Consider the following 20,505-nt stretch of genomic DNA (forward strand, 5'->3'; position numbering starts at 1 on the left):
ATGAGCAAAAGACACAGAGGCAGAAAAGTACACAGAATAACCAGGTAACAGGAACTTACAGAGCAAGGACGTTGCTGTGAGACAGGGCAGGGGAGGAGGATAGTAGAGTAAGGTTGGAACCAGATTATGAAGGTCCTTGAATGCCTTATTAACCTTTCATTTTACTTTGTTTTATTTTAGTTTTTCTTTAAAGATTTTTATCTATTTATTTGAAAGAGAGAGAGGGAAAGAGAGAATGAGCAGGTGGGAGAGGCAGAGGGAGAGAGAGAGGTGCAGACTCCCCGCTGAGCAGGGAGCCTTATGCAGGGCTCAATCCCAGGACCCTGAGATCACGACCTGAACCAAAGGCAGACACTCAACCCACTGAGCCATGCAGGCGCCCCAACATTTCGTTTTATTTTGAAAGCAACTGGACACTATGAAAAGATTTTAGGAAGAGAAATGAAATAATGAGATCTACATTTTAAGATATAATTCAGGCTGTTGTATAAGGATAAGAAGATGAACAGAAAAATCAATTAGGAGAGTTGATCAGTTAATCAGGCCTACACCTCCTTGCAAAAAAAAAAAAAAAATCAATTGCAGATTGATGCACGTGATTACAAAGTCCTGCTCTAGACTAAGTTCAGTGTGAGGTGAAGAGGGAAACTTATGAGGGAGACATTTTAAAGCAGAACCTACCGGGTTTAGTAATCAACTGATCATGAAGAACTGGGAAAAAGAGGAGGCAAGGATGCTCCGAGACTCAGGGTTGGGTGATTGGGTATATAGCAATGCCATGAGCTAAAACTGAGAAAACAAGAAGAGACACCTGTTTTGGCAAAGAGAAGTACTACCGGGCACTCATGTGGAGATCTGCAAGAGGAAGTCTAAAGTCCTGGGAGAGGCTGGATGTAGAATTACAGTTTTGAGAGCCATCGTTGGCAGTGTGGATAAGGTCACTGCCCGGGAAAAGGATGTGAAGCGAGAAAAAACCAAACCCTCAAGGAACATCACGGCAAAGGGAGAAGGAAAGCAGGAATCAGGGAGAGTCAGGAGGTAGGAAGAAAGGGTGCAACCAAGACTAAGGCGAAAGAAGGCTGCAAAACGTCAGGGAGGCCAGAGTGGCAGGCTTTCCCAGGAAGAGGCTGTTGTGGACAATCAGAGCAGTAAGAACTTCAGGAAAGCAATTTCTAGAGCATGAGGAGAACAAGCTAGATTCCTAGGAACATACAGAGGAGGAGCCAAGGGTACGAGGGCAGCAGCCCTAAAGCAGAGGACTGTGTGACTCAAGAGAAGCAGCACGCTTTAGGGATGGTTCGGCTTAATTCTGAAGTACTGAAGTGTCATAGGGAATATAACTTAAATAAACTTAAAACCTATAGCTTGTCATCATGAGGTTTAGAATGTGCAGGCCTTATCTTCCATGTGCCTTAAGCTCCTGCTTCATTCAGGATTGCCTTAAACCCTGCCATGGGTAAACTGTCACTTAAGACACTTTATACTGATGAGGCACAATTTATCTTTCCTGACCACAGTGTTTTCAACCAGTGGAGAATGTTATGAAAAAACATGGCCTCACAGTAAAATGGGGTGTTAGACTTTGGGTATTAGGTTGAACTGTGAATGAACACTCACTTCAGTGATGTCAGGTGTGGGGAGAGCACTGAAGAGGAGAGCCATAAACCCCAAATCCTCAGGCTGAAGAGAAGCCAATGAAAAAGCCTGGAAGACAAGACCAAGGAGGAGGAGGAGAGCCTGGGGAGCAGTGTGTGGGACACTACAAGAAGAGAATGCTTCCAGAAGAAGGTGTCCAATGACATGGAAAGAAATGAAAGGAAGCTTATTGATTTGGAATGAGAACGTCCCTGGGACCTTGAAGTAGCACTTTCAGTAGCATGGTGCTAACAGAAGGGAATGTCCTAGTGTACCCTTTACTTCTCCTGTGCAATTAATAACTTGTCTTGTCCGTACAATGGACTGTTACATATAATGTGTCTGAGCATGTGTGTATCTATATCCATATGTACCTGTGTACACAGATGTATATCGAAGATATATTAATCACTGTTCCATGATTAATTATTTTCCTCTCTAGTTTTAAAAAATAACTGTGAACTTAGAAACTGACTTTTTATCCCAAGGAAGATTGTGAAATGTTCCAATACAGGAAAAAGAGGGCAAACTTAGCATTTTTGAGAGACACTTTTGCTAGAGTTTCTGTGATGCTTCTTGATATATGAGTGAATTTCATGCTGTCTCTTTCTCTCCTTGCAGTGGAATGGAGCATGTCTAAAGACTTTTGTCCTTTGGCTGGAGAAATCATCATGGAAAACCTGCAGACCCTGAGATGCACGATCACAGGACTTAGAACGGTAAATGCCAAATCCTCCCATTAGGCTTCCCCTTCCCTTGCCCCTGATGTTTGTGCTGGGATTTGGGTAGCAAATGCCTACTCTGGAAGCAACTGCCAACACCCAGGCCTCTGGCAACAACTGCCACTCGTTAAGTGAGATATGTCTGGTATCCATAATCTGAACCCCACAAAGGAGTGAGCAGACAGCATGAACCGTTTTGTAAGCTGCCATGTTCTACAGAGATCAGAAAAAGACTGGCCTCATGCAAGCCTTGAAAGCTGCTGCTTTCTGGATCACAGTCTAATCTTCAGGGGGGATCAAAGGCTCTGAGAGATCCAATTTTGACTCCCTGTCTGATGGTAAAAATAACAGCCTCCTCTAACCCTCACCCCCATAGCCTCGGTTGAGATCAGTCATCTATTGGAGTCATACAATTTCCTGAGAGAAATCCTTTTCCCTTGATTAAAAAAAAAAAAAATCTGTCTAAATCTGCTTTCACAGAAAAGAAACTATATATGGCGGCACTACATTTCTCAGTAACCTGAACCAAGTTCAACTGTGAATGAAAAACTGGAACAAACTGTGCTTATTTGTCTAACCGATCTAAACTCAAACATTAGTTCTTTATAGAACTGCAAGCCAGATGAGCATATGAAATGCAAAAAATAAAAACAGCTAGCAAATCCGTTCATACTGGAAGAAACCCTGTATCTCCTCAAATAGTTACAATGCAATGAAACAATCATCAAAATCATTTTTAAAGAAAAGTTTTTAAGGTATACTTCAGTCAAACCTGTATTTTTTTTGCTCCAGTTCAAATAATTAATACCTTAGAACTTTCTAAGTGAGAGAGAGAGAGAGAGGGAGAATTTTGTTGTTGTTGCGTTCTTCTAAAAGATTAGTCCTTTAAAAGGGTCATCGGTGAAGCGTAAACCTGAAACCCGGCATTAAAAAGCTGCATGGGGTTGCATCTCTTCCAGTGTGAACCAGCTTATTCTAATAGAATTCTCGGTGGTTGGGTCACCGCCACAGAATCTTGACTTTTAGTCCTAATCACATGTCTACACCAGGGGCCAAAACTGTGGATTACCAGAGCAAACAAACCCCGGAGTGGGTGGCCCCCAGAGATGCTATCAGCAGAGGACTGGTTCCCAACCCTATAGCTCACATGATGGAAGAGGGCCAGAAGAGAACCCCAGGGAATTTCCTTTGCTTAAACGAAAAAGTGATATTGTGATAAAAATGGAAAACTCTCCATATAGAGAGTTTCTCTAATATTTGAACTAATTTTTATAGGGATTAAGTTTTTCCACTTGGTCGTCCAATGAGAGCAATTCAGACACTATCCTAATCACATAAGAGCCTAGAAGGAGACTGACACTTCTGCAGAATCGCCATAACCTTGAAGTACATAGAAACCTATTTTTAATGTTAAAAAAAATTAACTTTCAGGCGCCTGGGTGGCTCAGTCATTAGGCGTCTGCCTTCAGCTCAGGTCATGATCCCAGAGTCCTGGGATCGAGCCCCGCATCGGGCTCCCTGCTCCGCTGGAAGCCTGCTTCTTCCTCTCCCACTCCCCCTGCTTGTGCTCCCTCTCTCGCTGGCTGTCTCTCTCTGTCAAATAAATAAATAAAATCTTTTTAAAAATTAACTTTATAATATGGTAAGGCCAACATTATTAAAATTTCTAGCAAAGGCTCTACAAAGATGCAGTGGTTCTTTGTTTTTTGGTTTGGTTTGGTTTTTTACTTCAGATGCTATTTTACAAATTTCACAAGCAATGTTTTATCAAATGCTGGCTTAAAAAATGCCTCTTTGGGTTCACTGGGGGGAAAAAATAACTTCTCAAAGCAAAAATATAAAAACATACAAAACATCTGAAAAGATTATAAGTAAACAAAAACTCCTAAATTTTTAGTGTCATAAGACATTAAAGAATATAAGCCATTATTTTAAAGATGGTTTTAAAATTGAAGTGAAGTCAAAGAATTAATTTAAAAGTTTTAATAGCTGAGCAAAGATATTCATTGCAGCATTATTTATTGTGGCATAAAATGTGGAGACAATCTTAATGTTCACCAATCGGGGGACTGGTTAAATAAATGACAGTATTTGCCCACAGTGAAGTACTATGCAGCCACTAAAAGAATGAACCAGATCTTTGATGTACTAATCTGAAAAGAAGTTCATTGTAACTTGCTAATTTTAAAAGCAAGTCAATCAGCTAATAAAAGTGATAGTGACTGCCTCTGGGGGGGGGAAATAAGGAGAAAGAGATAAGGAATTGCTGTTTTGGATAAACCTTGCAGAACTTTGTGCGACTTTTAATAATCAGTGTATAATTCGGAGGGGGAAAAAAGGTAATTATGACATTCCAATTTTGAAAGAAGAAAGCTCATAGACACTGAGGGCACCCCAAAGATGTGTATTACACTACACATAAATGTAATAGTCAGGAAAAGCTAGAAAGCTAAAGCATGGCTAGTGGATTTCCCAATGGATCAATGAGTTAATCAGACAAAGGAATCTGCTTCTAGAGTAAAAGTATTCAGTACAATTCCTAATGCATACATTCTCTCTATTTCGATACTTTTCAGGGCCAACAGTATTTTGTTCAAGTCTCGGCTTATAACATGAAAGGATGGGGACCTGCTCAGACCACGGTACCGGCATGTGCCTCGCCTTCTAGTAGGTGGTGGCTGTGAACTCTCTCAAGCCTGGCCACAGGCTCCAACTCCCCCCTCCATCCATCCTCAGGATACCATTGCCATTCCCTCTCCCCACAGCTTGGGACTAACAAAACCTCAGAGTAGCATCTGAGCCGCCTAATGAATGATTCCTCTGCAGAAATGTTCCCCTGGGAGGCAACTCAGTGGAATGAAAAGAGGGAATTTGGAACGAGCATGACCGAATTTGACACCCATGATACCTTTTATTAGCTGTGTGGCCTTCAAAAGTGCCTTAAACTCTCTCAATCTGTAGAATGAGTCCAATCCTACCTTTCCCAAGGCTTTTGTGGGGATGTTGTGAATGACACGGCAGGAATGGCTGGCCCATTCTAGCTCTCCTCTCTCCTCCTCACCCCCTCACCCACATCAAATTGACAAGAGAATGAGATATAGCAAATCTTATTTACCCGACATTTTGTCAGAAGAAAACGCTTTCTTATACTAACAAGCACTCTGCTACACTCTATAAATATATAACATTTGTAGTGGAGGCTGAAAACCCCAGCAAAGCCTCTTCTAATTATTTGAAGATTAATTATATTCGGTATATTTGGTAGCTATTAACCAGAAAATTTAATTAAACAGAAGAAACATCTCTAGATATACCGTATGATAGATTTTTCTGCATAAGGAGCCTATTGCTCTGAATTTGTTTTCATTTTTTTAAAAACCTTCATGAATGTGATAGTTTAAAATGGTATCATATGCTTCTTGTAAGAGTACAAACTGCTACACACTTTGTGGAACACAATTTGCCATAATAAGAACAGTCATGTCTTTTTACCCCATAATTATATATCTGGGAATCTAACCTAAGGAAACAAATGCAGACAAACATTATGAACAAATATTCACACTGTAACAGTGTATGGATATAGTGAGATACCCTGTATGGTAGGGAGAACAAATATCCCGTATTAATTCAATGGTTAAATAAAGTAGGATATATACATATCCACATTACAGAACAAAATGCAACCACTAAAAATGGTGTTTAAAAAAATTCATTGTGTGGAAGAAATCTTATGTAAGTTTTATGTAAAAACATAATGCAAAAATTTTTTTCACATATTTAAGCTGTGAGTTTGATTATTATTAGGTAGGCCTGTCGGCACATACCTATCAACATTTGACAGTGGATATTTGGGTTATAAGACTGGGCTCTTTAGCTTTCTTTTGTACACATCTATGTAATTTTCATGTCTTATAACAACCTTTACCTAGGATCAACCATGGATCAGGTGGCACGTTATGGGCTTTCATCAGCGTCTCACTGAATCCTCACACGGGTCTTCCATCACTGTTCCTGTCGTATAGCTAAGCACCATCATCTTCATCATCTGCATCACTCTGAACATCAGAGCCAACATAAGACTTATTATATGCTGGGCATTAATCTAAGAACTTTATCTGGATTGACTCATTTACTCTTCATAACCGACGCACTGAGGTGGTTTTTAATAGCATTCCAGTACTATTCACATAGAGGCACATGCATACATAGAGCCCAACACCACAAAATCAGCAAGCACTGAAGTCAGGCCCAAACCCTATGGCCCTTGTTCTTAACCACTATGCTGTCCTCCTCCTCTATTAATAAGGAAATTGGGACTCAGAGAGGATGTTGCCTTGTCCAAGGTCACAACTCTTGTATGTGCCTGAGCCAGGATTCAAGCCTGAACTGATCAAGCCCATGCCATGTCTCCTGTGCCATGGGAACGGGTGCCCTCTGCTATCAGGCAGACGAGCAGACGAAGAGCCAGCCAGCCAACCATTCCTGACTGCTGGTTCTAGCGGATTCACATAGCGACACACCAGGTGACAAGACACCAGAGATCTCCAAGGCCCCGAGTCTCATGGGCATTTGGTGATTTAATTATTCCAGTCTTATTTGGACATCTTTCTTATTAAAGGCATCAGAAACACAAACTAAAAATATTGCAAGATTAAGATACTAAGGGAAACCATCTCATTCTAGGGAGAAAAAAAAGAGTATATATTATCGATGAAGGGATTGAAGGGACAGAAAAGAAAAAAAAATGACAGTGTCATTTGACGTGAAGGCAGGACAGGGGAGAACTTCCCACTCCAAATGCAAATTCTAACCGGCATATGGATGCATTTACTTATAAACATCAGATGTTCTATAAACTTCAAATTCTAATCAGACACTCTCCCTCACAGCCTATCTGAAAGGGCTTTCTCCAGAATGACAAGAGCAGTCTTCCAGGACCGGGAAGAGTCACTTAGCACTTGCTAATTAACATAGCAACTGCCAACGCTTTCTAACTTGGCCCATTTGACTAGTAGGGGTATCTGGCAAAGAACTAAAATCCAAAAACATGTCATTATAGTTGCTGCAGACATGCTGTATCACTTGGAAAAGAACAATATGAACAATATAAAAACACTCCAACTCTATTTATAAACAGAGTATGACATTGTGATGCAACATATATCAGTATTCAGATATTTACTAGAGGACAATGTATTCTAACATGACAGAGTAATTGAAAATTTAGTAATATGTTCCAGTAAGCTATAAAACCTTTTTTTTTTATTTTTACAAAAGGCCTTAATGTGTTTTTATAGACTTATGTTATATGGTATGGTACATAATAAGAGAAAAGGACCCAGACAGGCTTGTCTGAGTTACGATCAGGAAAGCCCTGATATCGCCAGTGAATGTAAGCTCTGCATTGTGTTGCAACTGAAGTGTCTCATTACCAGAACAGTGAACTGTATTATGTGGCACAATCTGCTCTTTTCCTACCACACTAAGTTTATTCCTGTCAGGTTCCTGATTTCTTAATATATTTTCAATTTTCTCCCTCATCCCTAAAGTCTCCTATTTTATGTAGTCGTCAGAACCTTCCAAACATCTATGAGAAAAACTCATTCTTTCCAAAAACCTTGGCATCATGTCCAGTGCTCACTTGGGCTGCAATTTAGCATTAGCAATTTTCAAGTGTATCATAAAGTCATCAGCTTGAGCTCGCCTCTGATGTAATAGGGCTCAGCTGAAAAGAGCCAGCTCCATTTCATCTCCCCTTGCATTGATGGCAGTATTAACACTCATTACAATGTATTAGCATGTGCAGGGCCACATAATAACTCAGCCACCCAGAAGTCTTACTCAAGCAAACATTACTGCTCTTATCATGAGCACTAAAGACGCATTCACCCAACTGAGGGAATAAACTCCTAACAGCCTTTGGGAATCCATGATAGCAGCATTTATGATCACTGTGCCCAGATACCAGGGACACTAGAGAGAAGACGGAGGATCACTTGGAGTTTGATTCCTCAGATATTTCCAAATTTCCCAGTAAAAGCACCTTTCCTAGCCAAGGCTACCTGAACACCATCCTTCTATTCACAATGCCTCACCAACATTTCATGAGTGGCCCTGATGTGCCCAGAATGGTGCTTTACTTACATTATTTTTTTAAACCTCAAACAACCTTTAAAAAGTATTCGAAAACTCACTTTACAGAGAGGAAACCTGAGGCAAAGAGAAATTAAGTCACGGTTTCTGCCCACAGGGAACAGAGTCTAACAGAAAGCACCTATGCCAATTCCCTGTCTCCAGAGTTGACCACAACTAAGCCACACCACACAAACTTCAACCAAGCTCTGACCCTCCTTCCCAAAAGAAACAAAACAAGACATGTCCACTTATAAGGAAAGAAGCACTATATGGAGGCCACAAGACTACATTATGGTCCTGGCTCTGCCCCAGACAAGCTGAGTGACATAGAACTGGAATAGTTCTCTCTGGGCCTCCGTCTTCTGAGAGGGAAAATGGAGATGAGTACCTGGGGGAGGGTAGGAAGGAGGAAGAATTCGAAAATCTCTGAGGCCTCCTTCCTCATAGGGAATCACCTGACAGGGTTAAAAATGATGTTTCCATACTCACTACTCAGGGAATTCACTCTTCATCAATGAATTCCCTTCTTTTTTAAGTTATGATTTACACCATGCCATCTAACAAGCATTGCACTGGATACCTAACAAAGCCCTCATTTCATCCTCACAAAAAATCCTGCAAGGTAGATACTATGTTCATTTTTCACATTACAGAGTAGAGGGCCTGTCGGTGTAAGTTTAGTGCGTTACAGACACTGAGCCAGGAGCCGGAAGAGTCAGGATTCACACCCAGCTTTATCTGACTCCGGAACCCGTGTTCTTTCTAACTGTGCTGGACTGTTAGGCTGTGGGTGGACCAATAAGTTTTACCTAACTTTAACCATCAGGACATCTGCCTAAGTTTCTGAACAAGGGAGACTCCATATTTTAAAATAAATCTGGGGGGAGAGAATTTGAAACTGGTTCAATTAGAATTTAAGCCTCAGATACACTCATGAACTAACCGGCTTTACTAGTAAGAAAAGAATGACTAGCATTTTTAGAGAAAGCATTTTCAACCAAGAAGTGCTTTAAGTTGTTGCTTTTAAAAGGTTGAGAGAGCAAAACTGGGCTGGGGGCAGACAGAAGAAGGGATGGACTTCAGATAGAAGAAGTGACAGACCTGCTGAAAAAAAAAAACCCAGAGCTGGAGACAGCAGAATTACCATCTTGACATTAGTCCCATACGGGTTATTACTCTTGATATCATTATAGCCAAATGGAATGAAAATAGAAGGGGGAGAAAAATCTCAGTGGGTATTGCAATTCAAATTTGCCATGTAAGCTAATACTGTATATTTAGAGACTGAGCAGACAGGGTGGTTGGTGGCTCGGAGTATGTGCAGGGGTTGCTGTGCCAGCTAACCAAAGCAGACATTCATTAGAGCAAAATGTAGATTTCCATTTCTTGGCATCCGACGTGGGCTCTTTCCTTGGAAAGAAATGTCAATTTGGCCAAAAGTGTGAAACCTACAATAAAAGCATTGGGACTGTGGATTTCATCTAGTCTGCACATTCCCACCCCTTTCTTTTCTACTGTGGAAATCCAGTTGCGATTTGGGGTGCTGAGTGGAGAGGTGGCAGGGGAGCTGATTAGGACCCGGGATGCTGCAAAGGAGGGTAAGGAGCTGGGGAGGGGAAACTGGATTCCCAGAGCCCCTGTTTTCTTTTGGCCTTCAGTTACCACTTTCTCTTGCCCTAAAACTGCCCAACACAGAAAACCAACCACAATTGCTGTTTTGCACAGGGCCCTGAACAATGGCAGCCCCAAACTTTTGGCACTGCCTGCCAGCTGTGCAAGTGCTGGGTGCTTAGCCAGAGTCTGGGGGTGTGAGCAGAACCCAACTCCTGAGGCCATGCCTCAGGGGAGAGGCCTCCCCCACATTAAAATTTTGTTCTGTTTGTTTCTTTTGTTCAATAGACTGGAAAGACTATGACGACAGAGAGCCCAGACACAGGGGACAGAGTGAAGTTTTGGAAGGTCTGCTGCAGCAGGTCCGAGCCCTCCATCAGCATTATAGTTGCCGGGGTAAGGATAAAAATCTGCGCTGGGCCATCGACTAGGTCTCGGTGGCGCCGGTAATGTTAGCAGTTTCCTAACTGGGTCATACCTTCTCATTCATCAGGGAGAGAGAGATATTAATATTTGTACATCTGGAATCACTTTACAGCACTATCTTGCTTTAACCCTTCAGAAGAGACTTCCCTCTCCTTCATTCCCTCGCTCTCTTTCTCTCTCACCCTCTCTCCAATGCAAACAGTTTGAAAAAAAAGCTCAAGAAAAACAGCAGCTGCCAGTAGTTCCTTCCCTTTGAATTGTCCCTTCACAAAACTCCTCAGTGTGCTGGGTCTTTGGGATATTCACCCTCAAACTTCTCAGCCCTAAGGAAAATTCCGTGAGCATCCCTGAGGAAGTTTAGCCGATTTTAACAGCAACAAGAAATCTTCATGTATATTTGCAATAAAGCTGGCAATGCAATTTCCCATCCACGGTCTCTTTTTCATCCTCATTTTGGCAATCACCACTAAGGCTAAGTGACTTGGACCAAGGTCACAATGCCAGGAAAAGACAAAATCAGGATCCTGACCTAGGTTTTCTGTCTCTAAGTGCAATCTTCCTGCCACACCTCATTTTTGTGTCCTGCCCTGAACATCGGGACGGGCACTAGATCTTGATCTCACCCTAAATTTTAATCTTCCCCTGTACTACTGCTTAAGAGAAAGGAGAGCACACACATCTCTAGACCTAGCCAACTATACCCAGAAAATCTCTGAGAGGCTTTTAAAAACTTCTATCTGGGCTATTCAAATGGGACAGGGTCAGGTTTCTGATCTCTGTAATGATTCGTGGAACAGGCACTTAGTTTTATTTGGAGAATTAAAGCCTCCATAAAGTTTTCATTTTCCATGCTCCTTCACCCATCAGATCCCAACTGCATTGCACTCTCTAGATTCAGGGCACTGCTGGGCCAGCTAGGTAAGAAATCCATGGTTGAAACTAAGAGACGCTAGCTGAGTTTGAACTAGGTATAAAAAATCATACTTGGTATTAGCAAACAGTTGGTCCCAATTACTGTATAGCTGTAACAACAGAGCTCTTCAGAAATGTTGGCCATAGCTAGAAATGAGGACAAGTGTTTGCAAGAAAGTAATATTCTTTTAATGAGTAGTTCATTAGAAAATGTAAATGTGCATGGAAGAAGCTGAGAAAGAAATCCAAGTGGGTCTCATTCCCAGATGTGTAGGAAAACTTTACCCATACCATGGCCTTAACAATTCCACACTGACCAACGTATACTCGGTTCTCTGTTATCGGGGCTCATTTAAGCAGGCCAGGCATTATCTAGGCTCCGTTCTCTCCACTGCCTCTCCATCATTCCCCTGCCAGTTGGTTCTTACATGGCAGGGAAAGGTAATAAAGCAACTGAATAGATGATTCCTTGCAATTCATAAGTCATTTCATGTTTGGTCTTTACCAGAGGGGGAAAACTAGAACTACTCATGAGAATGGGGGGTTTTCATATTATCTGAGGATTTAGATGCTCTCCGTATACTATTAGGTTACTATCTAATAATCAAGGAACAATTATCTAGACAACCCAATTATTTCAATAGTTTCTATTCAACTTTTATCATGTATATGCTATTCCCCCACAGGAATGTAAATATGCACACAATGTCAGGAAAAATTTAAGTAAGGTATAAGTAGAACTTCCCAAAAATGATAAATATTTTTTATATTTAAATGTTCTCTGGACACTTAAACAGTACCGAGTGTTTTCTGATTTTTAAGATGCTCAGCTGAAAAGGGGTCTCTGGTCAATAAGTTTGGAAAATATTGCATTATATATCCCTTTCCTGGAAATGTAAAATTGGCATTACAATATTAAAGACTCTAATAAAGAGACATTTTGAATTTGGTTAACCAAGCATTTTCCAAACTTATTTGTAAAGTCACTGTGAAACTTTTTTCACAGAGTTAGTGTTCCAAGGCACAGACTTTGGGAAATGCTGACCTATTATATGCCAAGTTAAAGGAAATGACCTCATACCAAAAAAAAAGAATGATTTTTAAGATAATTTAACATTACTCTGTCTCAAATGATAAACCAAGGATAATTAGGTATTACATACAGAGAAACTACAAAATTGTTATTTGAAATACTCAACTACAAGAGGGAGGCAAACCAGAAAACAGACTCTTACCTACAGAGAACAATCTGAGGGTTGCTGGAGGGAGGTGGGTGGGGCGATGGGCTAGATGGGGGATGGGTATAAAGGAGGCACTAGTTGTGCCGAGCACTCGGTGTTGAATGTAAGTGAAGAATCACTGAATTCTACCCCTGAAACCAATATTACACTATATGTTAACTAACTAGAATTTAAATAAAACTTGAAACATAAAATAAAATACTCACCTACGTTAAGATCTGTGTGGTTGAGTGCATATACAAATTTTACACTTAGGTAAAAGAATTATTTCAAATCCCAGTTCTACTACTTTCTAGCTGTGTATCCCTGAGAAAACCATCTGACCTCTCTAAGCCATAGCTTCCCCATCAGAAAAATCAAGATAACAGTATCTATCTTTCAGGACTGTTATGAGGATTAAATTATATAATGCAGCAAACTCACCTAGCATAGTGTAGGCACTTCACAAACTCCAGCTTTCCTTCCGTTGCTCTTCCAGATGAAGAATGGAGACTCTCTTCCTCCTCAGCACTTTACTGATACATCCTAGAATTAAAATGTAATCACTGACTCCATTGTAATGGGCCCAGAGTGCTCAGTAAATACACAGCATATTCCAGATGCAGAAGTAATAATAAACAACACTTCTACTACCAAAGCCCTACATGGGAGATACTAAAACCCACGTTAATTTCTGTATTTTGGTTAAAAAAGTGGCCACAGTTAATCTGCATGTTCAGTACTGGGATGTGGATTCACTGGAGATGTTGAGCAGCCTTTATCGTTCACAGGGTTTATACCCTGACATATGTGATGAGTCATAAGCCAGTATATTCACCATAGCAGTTCCCTGTGGGAGTGAATTCAGTTATCATCCAATCTTTCAGCTGGCAAACATTAACTGAAACACAGCCTACTATGTGTCAGGTGCAAGACATATCAATATGGATAGAATAAACTCCCTATGTGCCAAGCACTTGAAAGCTAAAGAATTACTGCATTCAGAGTCCAGAACACCAACCACTGTTCCAGAGCTCTGAGCTACACAGAGACAGAAGCCAGAATAGAAGCCACTGTATCAGTCAAGATGACCTATATCATGTTGTAGTAACCAAATGACTCCCCAAATATGTGTTTCTCCCACAAGCTATCTGTCTACCACTGGTCAGCTGAGGGCTATCCTTCTGTGTTATCACCATCCTTTCTCTAGAAATACTTGCCAGCACCCATGGGAGAAGGAAAAGAAACTCCTGAATGTATTATATGGACAGGACTTTATGTATGTCACTTACATTCAAAACTCATTGGCCAGAACTGGCCACATGGCTACACTCAACCACAGGGTTCCAAGAAGTGAAATTCTTTCATGTGCCCAGAATGGAGGAGACCCAGAATGTTTAACATTTGCATGGGCCCCTTTCCCAACCAGTAGTAGTAGTAGTTTTCTTTCTTTCTTTTTTTCTCAGTTTAATCTTCATTTTAATTTACATTATGTATGATTATAATGTGAGACTGATCTTAGTGTAAGCAGCCAAGATCATGGATTAGCTGGGTTCAAATTCGGACTGGAAACTTACTAGCCGTGTGACCTTGAGCAATTACCTACCCTCTCTATAACTCGTTTTGCTCACCAGTAAAATGCAGATAAGAATTATCTATACTTGGGGTGCCTGGGTGGCTCAGTCAGTTAAGCGTCTAACTCTTGGTTTCAGCTCAGGTGATGATCACGCAGTCGTGGGATCGAGCCCCGCATCGGGCTCTGTGCTCAGCTTGCAGTCTGCTTCAGATTCTCTCTCCCTCTCCCTCCGGCTTGTGCTCTCTCTCTCAAATAAATAAATAAAATCTTTTAAAAAAAGGATTATCTATACTTGTCAGCTGTTTTTAAAGACTGAATGACTTAAGTACTTAAGAGCTTTATTATTTAAAAAAAGCAATTCCTCCTGTTCTCCATTTTTTATTCCCCAAAGACTCAATTCTTTTGGCCAATTCTTTTGATTTTTTATTCATATCTCTAAATAACATGTTTATATTGCTAGTCCTTGATTTTTTTAACCTGAGGCATTACCTCACTAAGAAAAGATGATTTCTCTTTCTTCCCCTCCCGCTCTTACTTGCACATTACAATTGCTGCCCTTCATCCTCCTAATATATCTGTATTGTAATTTTAGTAAGATCAATATTTATTGCTTGCATTATAATGATCACTTAATTCTATGATTATTTTCCTTTCCTGGATAACTTTTTGTTCTCCCTGTACTTAACAGTCATCTTTTATTGTATGTTTGCTTGTTTTTCTATGTGGTTATAACTAATTAATCCCCAAGCTATTCTCCAATTATGTCCATTTTCTCTCAATCCAATCAAACATATTGGTACCATTTCAACTGCATCTCCTTAGAGAAACCTCTCCAAGCCCTGTGACCTGCTCCCACCTAGACTCATTGCTGGCTGCGTGTGTCTGGCACACAGTGTGCCCTGGCACCTCCTCTCACCACCATATTAAGGACTCTCTGGCCACCCTCCAATATTGGACTGCTTCTTTTTGTATCCCAGGTCTTAGTTTCTCTTGGTTAGTCCTTCATTTTGGTAGAGTCCTCACTCCAGTAATGTCCTGAGAGGATTCTTGGGAGCTAACTTTTGGATACACTGAATGTCTAAAAATGCATCTATTCTCCTTCCCACTTATTTAAGGTTTCAGATTAAGTATAGAATTCTTGGTTGAAATAATTTTTCTGTCAGGTTTCAAAGGTGTTGCTTTGTCCTTCTCTAGCTTTCAGTTCTAAGAAGTCTGATGTCATTCTAATTCCAGAGGTTTTATAGGATACCTTTTTTTCTCTTTTTTTAATAGATTTTATTTATTTATTTGACAGAGATAGAGAAAGCCAGTGAGAGAGGGAACACAAGCAGGGGGAGTGGGAGAGGAAGAAGCAGGCTCATAGCAGAGGAGCCTGATGTGGGGCTCGATCCCAGAACGCTGGGATCATGCCCTGAGCCGAAGGCAGACGCTTAACCGCTGTGCCACCCAGGCGCCCCACCTTTTTTCTTCTTCTCCGGGAGATTTTTAAGTTTCTTTTTAACTTCAGCACTCTAAAATCTGCTTTGGTATTTTCTTCATGTCTCTGAATAACATGTTTATATTGCTAATTCTTGATTTTTTTAAATTTGAGGCATCACCTCACTAAGAAAGGATGATTTCCCTTTCTCCCCTCCCCACCTCTTATATGCACATTACAATTCCTACCCCTCACCCTCTTAATATACTGAATAATATAAAAACTGCACTGCCTTAGTGTGGGTATGCTGTTATCTGTTGTGCTGCGCACCTGGCAAGCCCTTTCAACATGAGAAGCTACGCCAATTATGGGATATATTCTTAAGTTAATTGTTAGTATTTCTCCCCCTTTTTTTCCTCTGCTCCCTCCTACTAGGACTCATAGCCAGATGTCAAACCTCCTAGGTTAGCCTGTTAATGTTTCTTTTTCTCTTCTACTTTCCATCCCCATGTCCTTATGCTCTTTCTCAGAGATTTCAGCAACCTGATTTTCTAAGACTTCTATTGGGTTTTTCAGTTTTTGATAGTACATTTTTTAATTTCCAGTGCTCTCTTTTATTCTCTGAGTGTTTCTGATAGAGACTCTTACCCTTTTCACAAGGGTGCAGTGCCTTTGTTTCTCTCTCAGGCTATTAATGATAGGCTTCGTTTCATTTTATAGTTTCTTCTCTCACCATTGTCTCTCCTGTAAATAGCTCTTTTGTTTATTTGGTTTTGGCCTCTGTCTTTCCTGTTCGATGCTTTTCACATCTGCCTGGTGATACCTGGATCTTCACCAAGATTTAAGAAAAGAAAGCTCAACAGCTGTTGGGGAGGGCTCTTTATCTATAGGCTTCACTGAAGGGTGATCTGGCATGGCCTCTTCTTTCAGAAACCAATGAAAGCAAAGTCAGAAGCTTTAAGTGAATTCTTAGTCTGGTCAGAGTCTCCAGAAAAGCTTCTTCCAGTATCCTTCCTGGAGGGTGTAAGTTTGAATACCAGTGTTCTGAGAGCCTGATGGGGAAATGATTTGTATGGAAACTTTCATCTCATCCACCTGTTTTGGGTACAGTACTACCCTCCCACCCCCATTTTTAACTGTACTCCATATCCCCACTCTAGAAACCCATTTTTATGTTTTTCAGAGAATAAGCCACTAGTTTTTATTCTAGAGTGGGGAAGGGGTATTTGTCCAGCTATGCAGGTTACAGAAGGAGATCTAGAAGTCTGACTGCTTTTTAAACAGACTTCAACAAATCCCTCTGATTTTAGCTCCACACTTATCCCCCACTTCCAGCAGTATGTGGTGCCCAAGGGGTGACTCGGGTTACCTCTCAGCCTTCTCCACTGCTGGCTTAGGATTCATCTTTCTCAAGTCTGCTAAATCCATCTGTCCATCTGCTTTCCAGCTACCAAAGTTCACGTGCTTTTGTTTCCTTTCCCATCTCTTTGTCTTTATAGATTTATGTAGTTTCCTTTTTTTTTTAATCTCTTTACTCTGATTTTAGTGAAATTTAGGGAGAGAGTAGTATGTAATGAATATGTTCAAAAAGCTGCCTTTAACCGGAAGTCCCAGCAGCATCATTTTCAAGCACGGTGTGACCAGCCAAATTCATGTTCAAGTCAGAAAAAAATGTTTTTGCTTTGTTCTGCCAGGAATAACCATTACCAGCACTAGCTTGAAGCTGGCATGAATGCTTGTGTCAGTCAGCTTATTCCCAACTGTTCCTATAGGATCATAAGCAGAACCACACTGGGCCTCAACCACAGGCTATCTGCCCAGCTTTCCATGCCTAACTGCAGTGATGCAGACCATGTTCTCACCCCAGTGACACGTCTGTCCGAAGTCTGGTGATGACCCCAACAACCTCAGCGTCCCTTCATGAGACAGAATGGGAGAACTGAAATCAGTGATCATTGAGCTCAGCTCCATGGAGTACTTATTTGTAAAAATTATCTGGGGAAGTCTGCGAGTTTTATCAGTGAAAGCTCCAGGCTGTAAATGGAAGGGATGAAGAAAAGCAATGGATGACTTGCTCACCAAGGTAGCCATGGCACATAGTAGTGTACAGAAAAATATTTGTTCAGTAAATTAATGTCTCGGTTTTTCTGGGTACTGGCTTTTCAATCTTGAGGAATCCATTTTAACCTCTCAATCTCAGTTTCTTCTGAATAATAATGATGACAATCATACCAATGCCTACTATTTTTGTAAGCCAACATATACACTGGAAAAAACTGCCCCAGAATGCTAGCCATGGTTGTACTGAAGTACGTGGAGTTTTGTTCTTTTTATCTATTCTCTAGACTTTCTGTAATGTACCTATATTAATTGTATAATGAAAAAAATTAACGGAATATATAGACTAACAAGAAGAGCTTTGCCAGCATTGAGAAATATATGAATATTAAAGGCAGTGGGAGGAGGGCAAAGATTGATTCCATTTCTTTTTATCCCACATTTTAATAAATCACTCATCTGGAAAATATAAACAAAATGCCTAAGTGGTTTCCCCTAGAGTTATAAATGTTACTCATCTCCAGCATTTCTGAGGAGCTGATCATTAATTGAGGTAACCACTGGCAACTCAAGATATAAGAGATTTTTGTAGGAATGAGCTGAATGAGCTGAATCCCTACGTGAAACTGAGGATAAGTGACACCAAGGGGATAGGGAAGAGGAAGGCAGGGAGGTGGGAAGAAGGTACTGGGAGTGTTGCACTGCCAATGGAATTTACACTGTATTTTTTTCTGTGTTTCAGAAACTTCAAAATTACAAACCACAGGCCGCAAGCAGTCAGTCTCAAGGAGCCTGAAACACCTATTCCATTCCTCAAATAAGTTTGTGAAGACCTTAAAACGGTGGGTCCAATGCAGTTTTTCCAGGAAGTCTTAACTTCTCAGGAATCAGCTGGTTTGGATTCTTAGTAGCAACATGATAGAAATTTCCTTTTTGCTATTAAAAGAGTATGAAATTCACTTTTCTCCTGAGAATTTGGGCAAGACAGTAATTTCACTGAGTTCTAGCCTGTGAACATGTGATAGCAGTACTGTGCTCATACGTATATTTTAAATGATCTTTTATCATGACCAAAAATATGTTTTTCCATGAGTCAAGCTTGGTAGAAGAGACACTTGAAGACAATTCTTTATTTTGCTTTTTCTTTTTAGGGGACTCTACATAGCCGTTATATTTTATTACAAAGACAATATGTTAGTCACCAATGAAGATCAAATACCAATTGTTGAAATTGATGACTCTCATACCAGTTCCATTACACAAGATTTTCTGTGGTTCACAAAGGTATACTAAGTTCTGATTTCCCCCAGTTTGCACCAATGTTTCTGTGCATAACTCTGAGACCTCTGTTGAGGAGTCTCCAGTGATCAAAGTATTGGGGTGGGAGTAAATTATCTCAAAGGTCTTCTTTCAGCCCTGTGCCATAAAAAAAATGTCAAAGTAGCATCTACCCTACATTTTCAAAGCAAAGAAGCTTGCATTCTGTCAGACTGTGTCTCCACTATTCTGAGTTATGGGATCATTTGGCAAAGACTAAAATGTGGATCTGACTATTTCATTAACATTCAGATCTTTTTCCAATTGGACAGAGATCAAAAAGTTGTTTTGCATGTATCTGAAAATGGACTGGAGAACAAACATCAGGGGTCAGGTTTCCTTTTCCCTGCTTTTTGCTTTGATGCCACAACCTAAATCATGTACTGGCTTGGATGATAATATGACCTCATGACTTCTTTTGCAGCTGTCTTGTATGTGGGAAGATATAAGGTGGTTGAGACAAAGCGTACCTATCTCCATGTCCTCATCCACAGTGCTGCAGACTCGGCAGAAGATGCTCGCAGCAACGGCCCAGCTACAGGTGAGGGGCCAGGTTTCAACCCAGATTCCCAAGGAAATCTTAGAAGAGCTCGGTCAGTTCAGTTACCAAGCCCACCTAGAAAGGAAAAGGATGGGCTTCTTTCTCTTTCAGATCCCTAAGCATATAAAGGCTTCTTACACAGTCTGAGCTGCACATCTGTTCATGTAGGGAAACTGTGCCTTTGGCAATTTCCTGGACAAGGAGCAAGGGTCTCTCTTCAAGAGTCTAGGAGTGACCCCCTAAACAAGAGGTGAGACTTGAGTTCTGGATTTGATATTAATCAGTCAACTCATTTCTCCTTTCTGGGCCTCAGTTTCATCACTTGCAAAATAAGAGGAGCTTGACTCAATCACAGGATTGATTTGCTGCTCCGGCACCCTGTGCATCTAACTAGTGTATAGCAATGGAAAAAGAGACCAGCAGATATTCTGAACAGTTTCTTGGCTTGATCTTTAGTTAAAGCACAGGAATTTGCATACATTTTTGCTGAAAGAAAGAAAGAAAGAAAGAAAGAAAGAAAGAAAGAAAGAAAGAAAGAAAGAAAGAAAGGGAAAGAAAGAAAGAAAAAGAAAGGAAGGAAGGAAGGAAGGAAGGAAGGAAGGAAGGAAGGAAGGAAGGAAGGAAGAAAATTCTTAGAAGGTTGCCTTTAATCCTAAATTTATTCATCCTTCCATAATATTAACCTAATCAGATCAGGTCCCCAAGCCCTACAAGAATATTTGTAGGTTACAGAGCCCCCTCCTAGAAAGGACACTGAATTTTAACCAAGCTCTTCTGGGTTTCCTTTCATTGTTTTCTGGTATTAGCTGAATTTGTGGTTCTTAGCTACATGGAATTGGTGTCTTTAAGAGACTACTGAGCCTTTATCAGCGATGGGTATTTACCTACAAAGCTGTCAGTTACATAAACCCCAGAAATACACATAACAGGAA

General features: G+C 40.6%; 1 protein-coding gene across 1 annotated transcript in view; it reads left to right on the plus strand.

The window, feature by feature from the left end:
• ANKFN1 (ankyrin repeat and fibronectin type III domain containing 1) overlaps positions 1-20,505 on the plus strand; it is a 132,883-nt gene that overhangs the window by 61,139 nt on the left and 51,239 nt on the right. Inside the window, exons 5-10 of the mRNA XM_045773607.2 lie at positions 2,257-2,354; positions 4,934-5,024; positions 10,395-10,502; positions 18,458-18,557; positions 18,867-18,999; positions 19,457-19,573. Of these exons, the coding sequence (XP_045629563.2) occupies positions 2,257-2,354; positions 4,934-5,024; positions 10,395-10,502; positions 18,458-18,557; positions 18,867-18,999; positions 19,457-19,573 (647 nt within the window). The remainder of the gene's footprint in view (positions 1-2,256; positions 2,355-4,933; positions 5,025-10,394; positions 10,503-18,457; positions 18,558-18,866; positions 19,000-19,456; positions 19,574-20,505) is intronic.

This window comes from Ursus americanus, chromosome 23 (genome assembly GCF_024610735.1).
Source record: "Ursus americanus isolate L20-20 chromosome 23, mUrsAme1.1.p, whole genome shotgun sequence".
Classification (NCBI taxonomy): Eukaryota; Metazoa; Chordata; class Mammalia; order Carnivora; family Ursidae; genus Ursus; species Ursus americanus.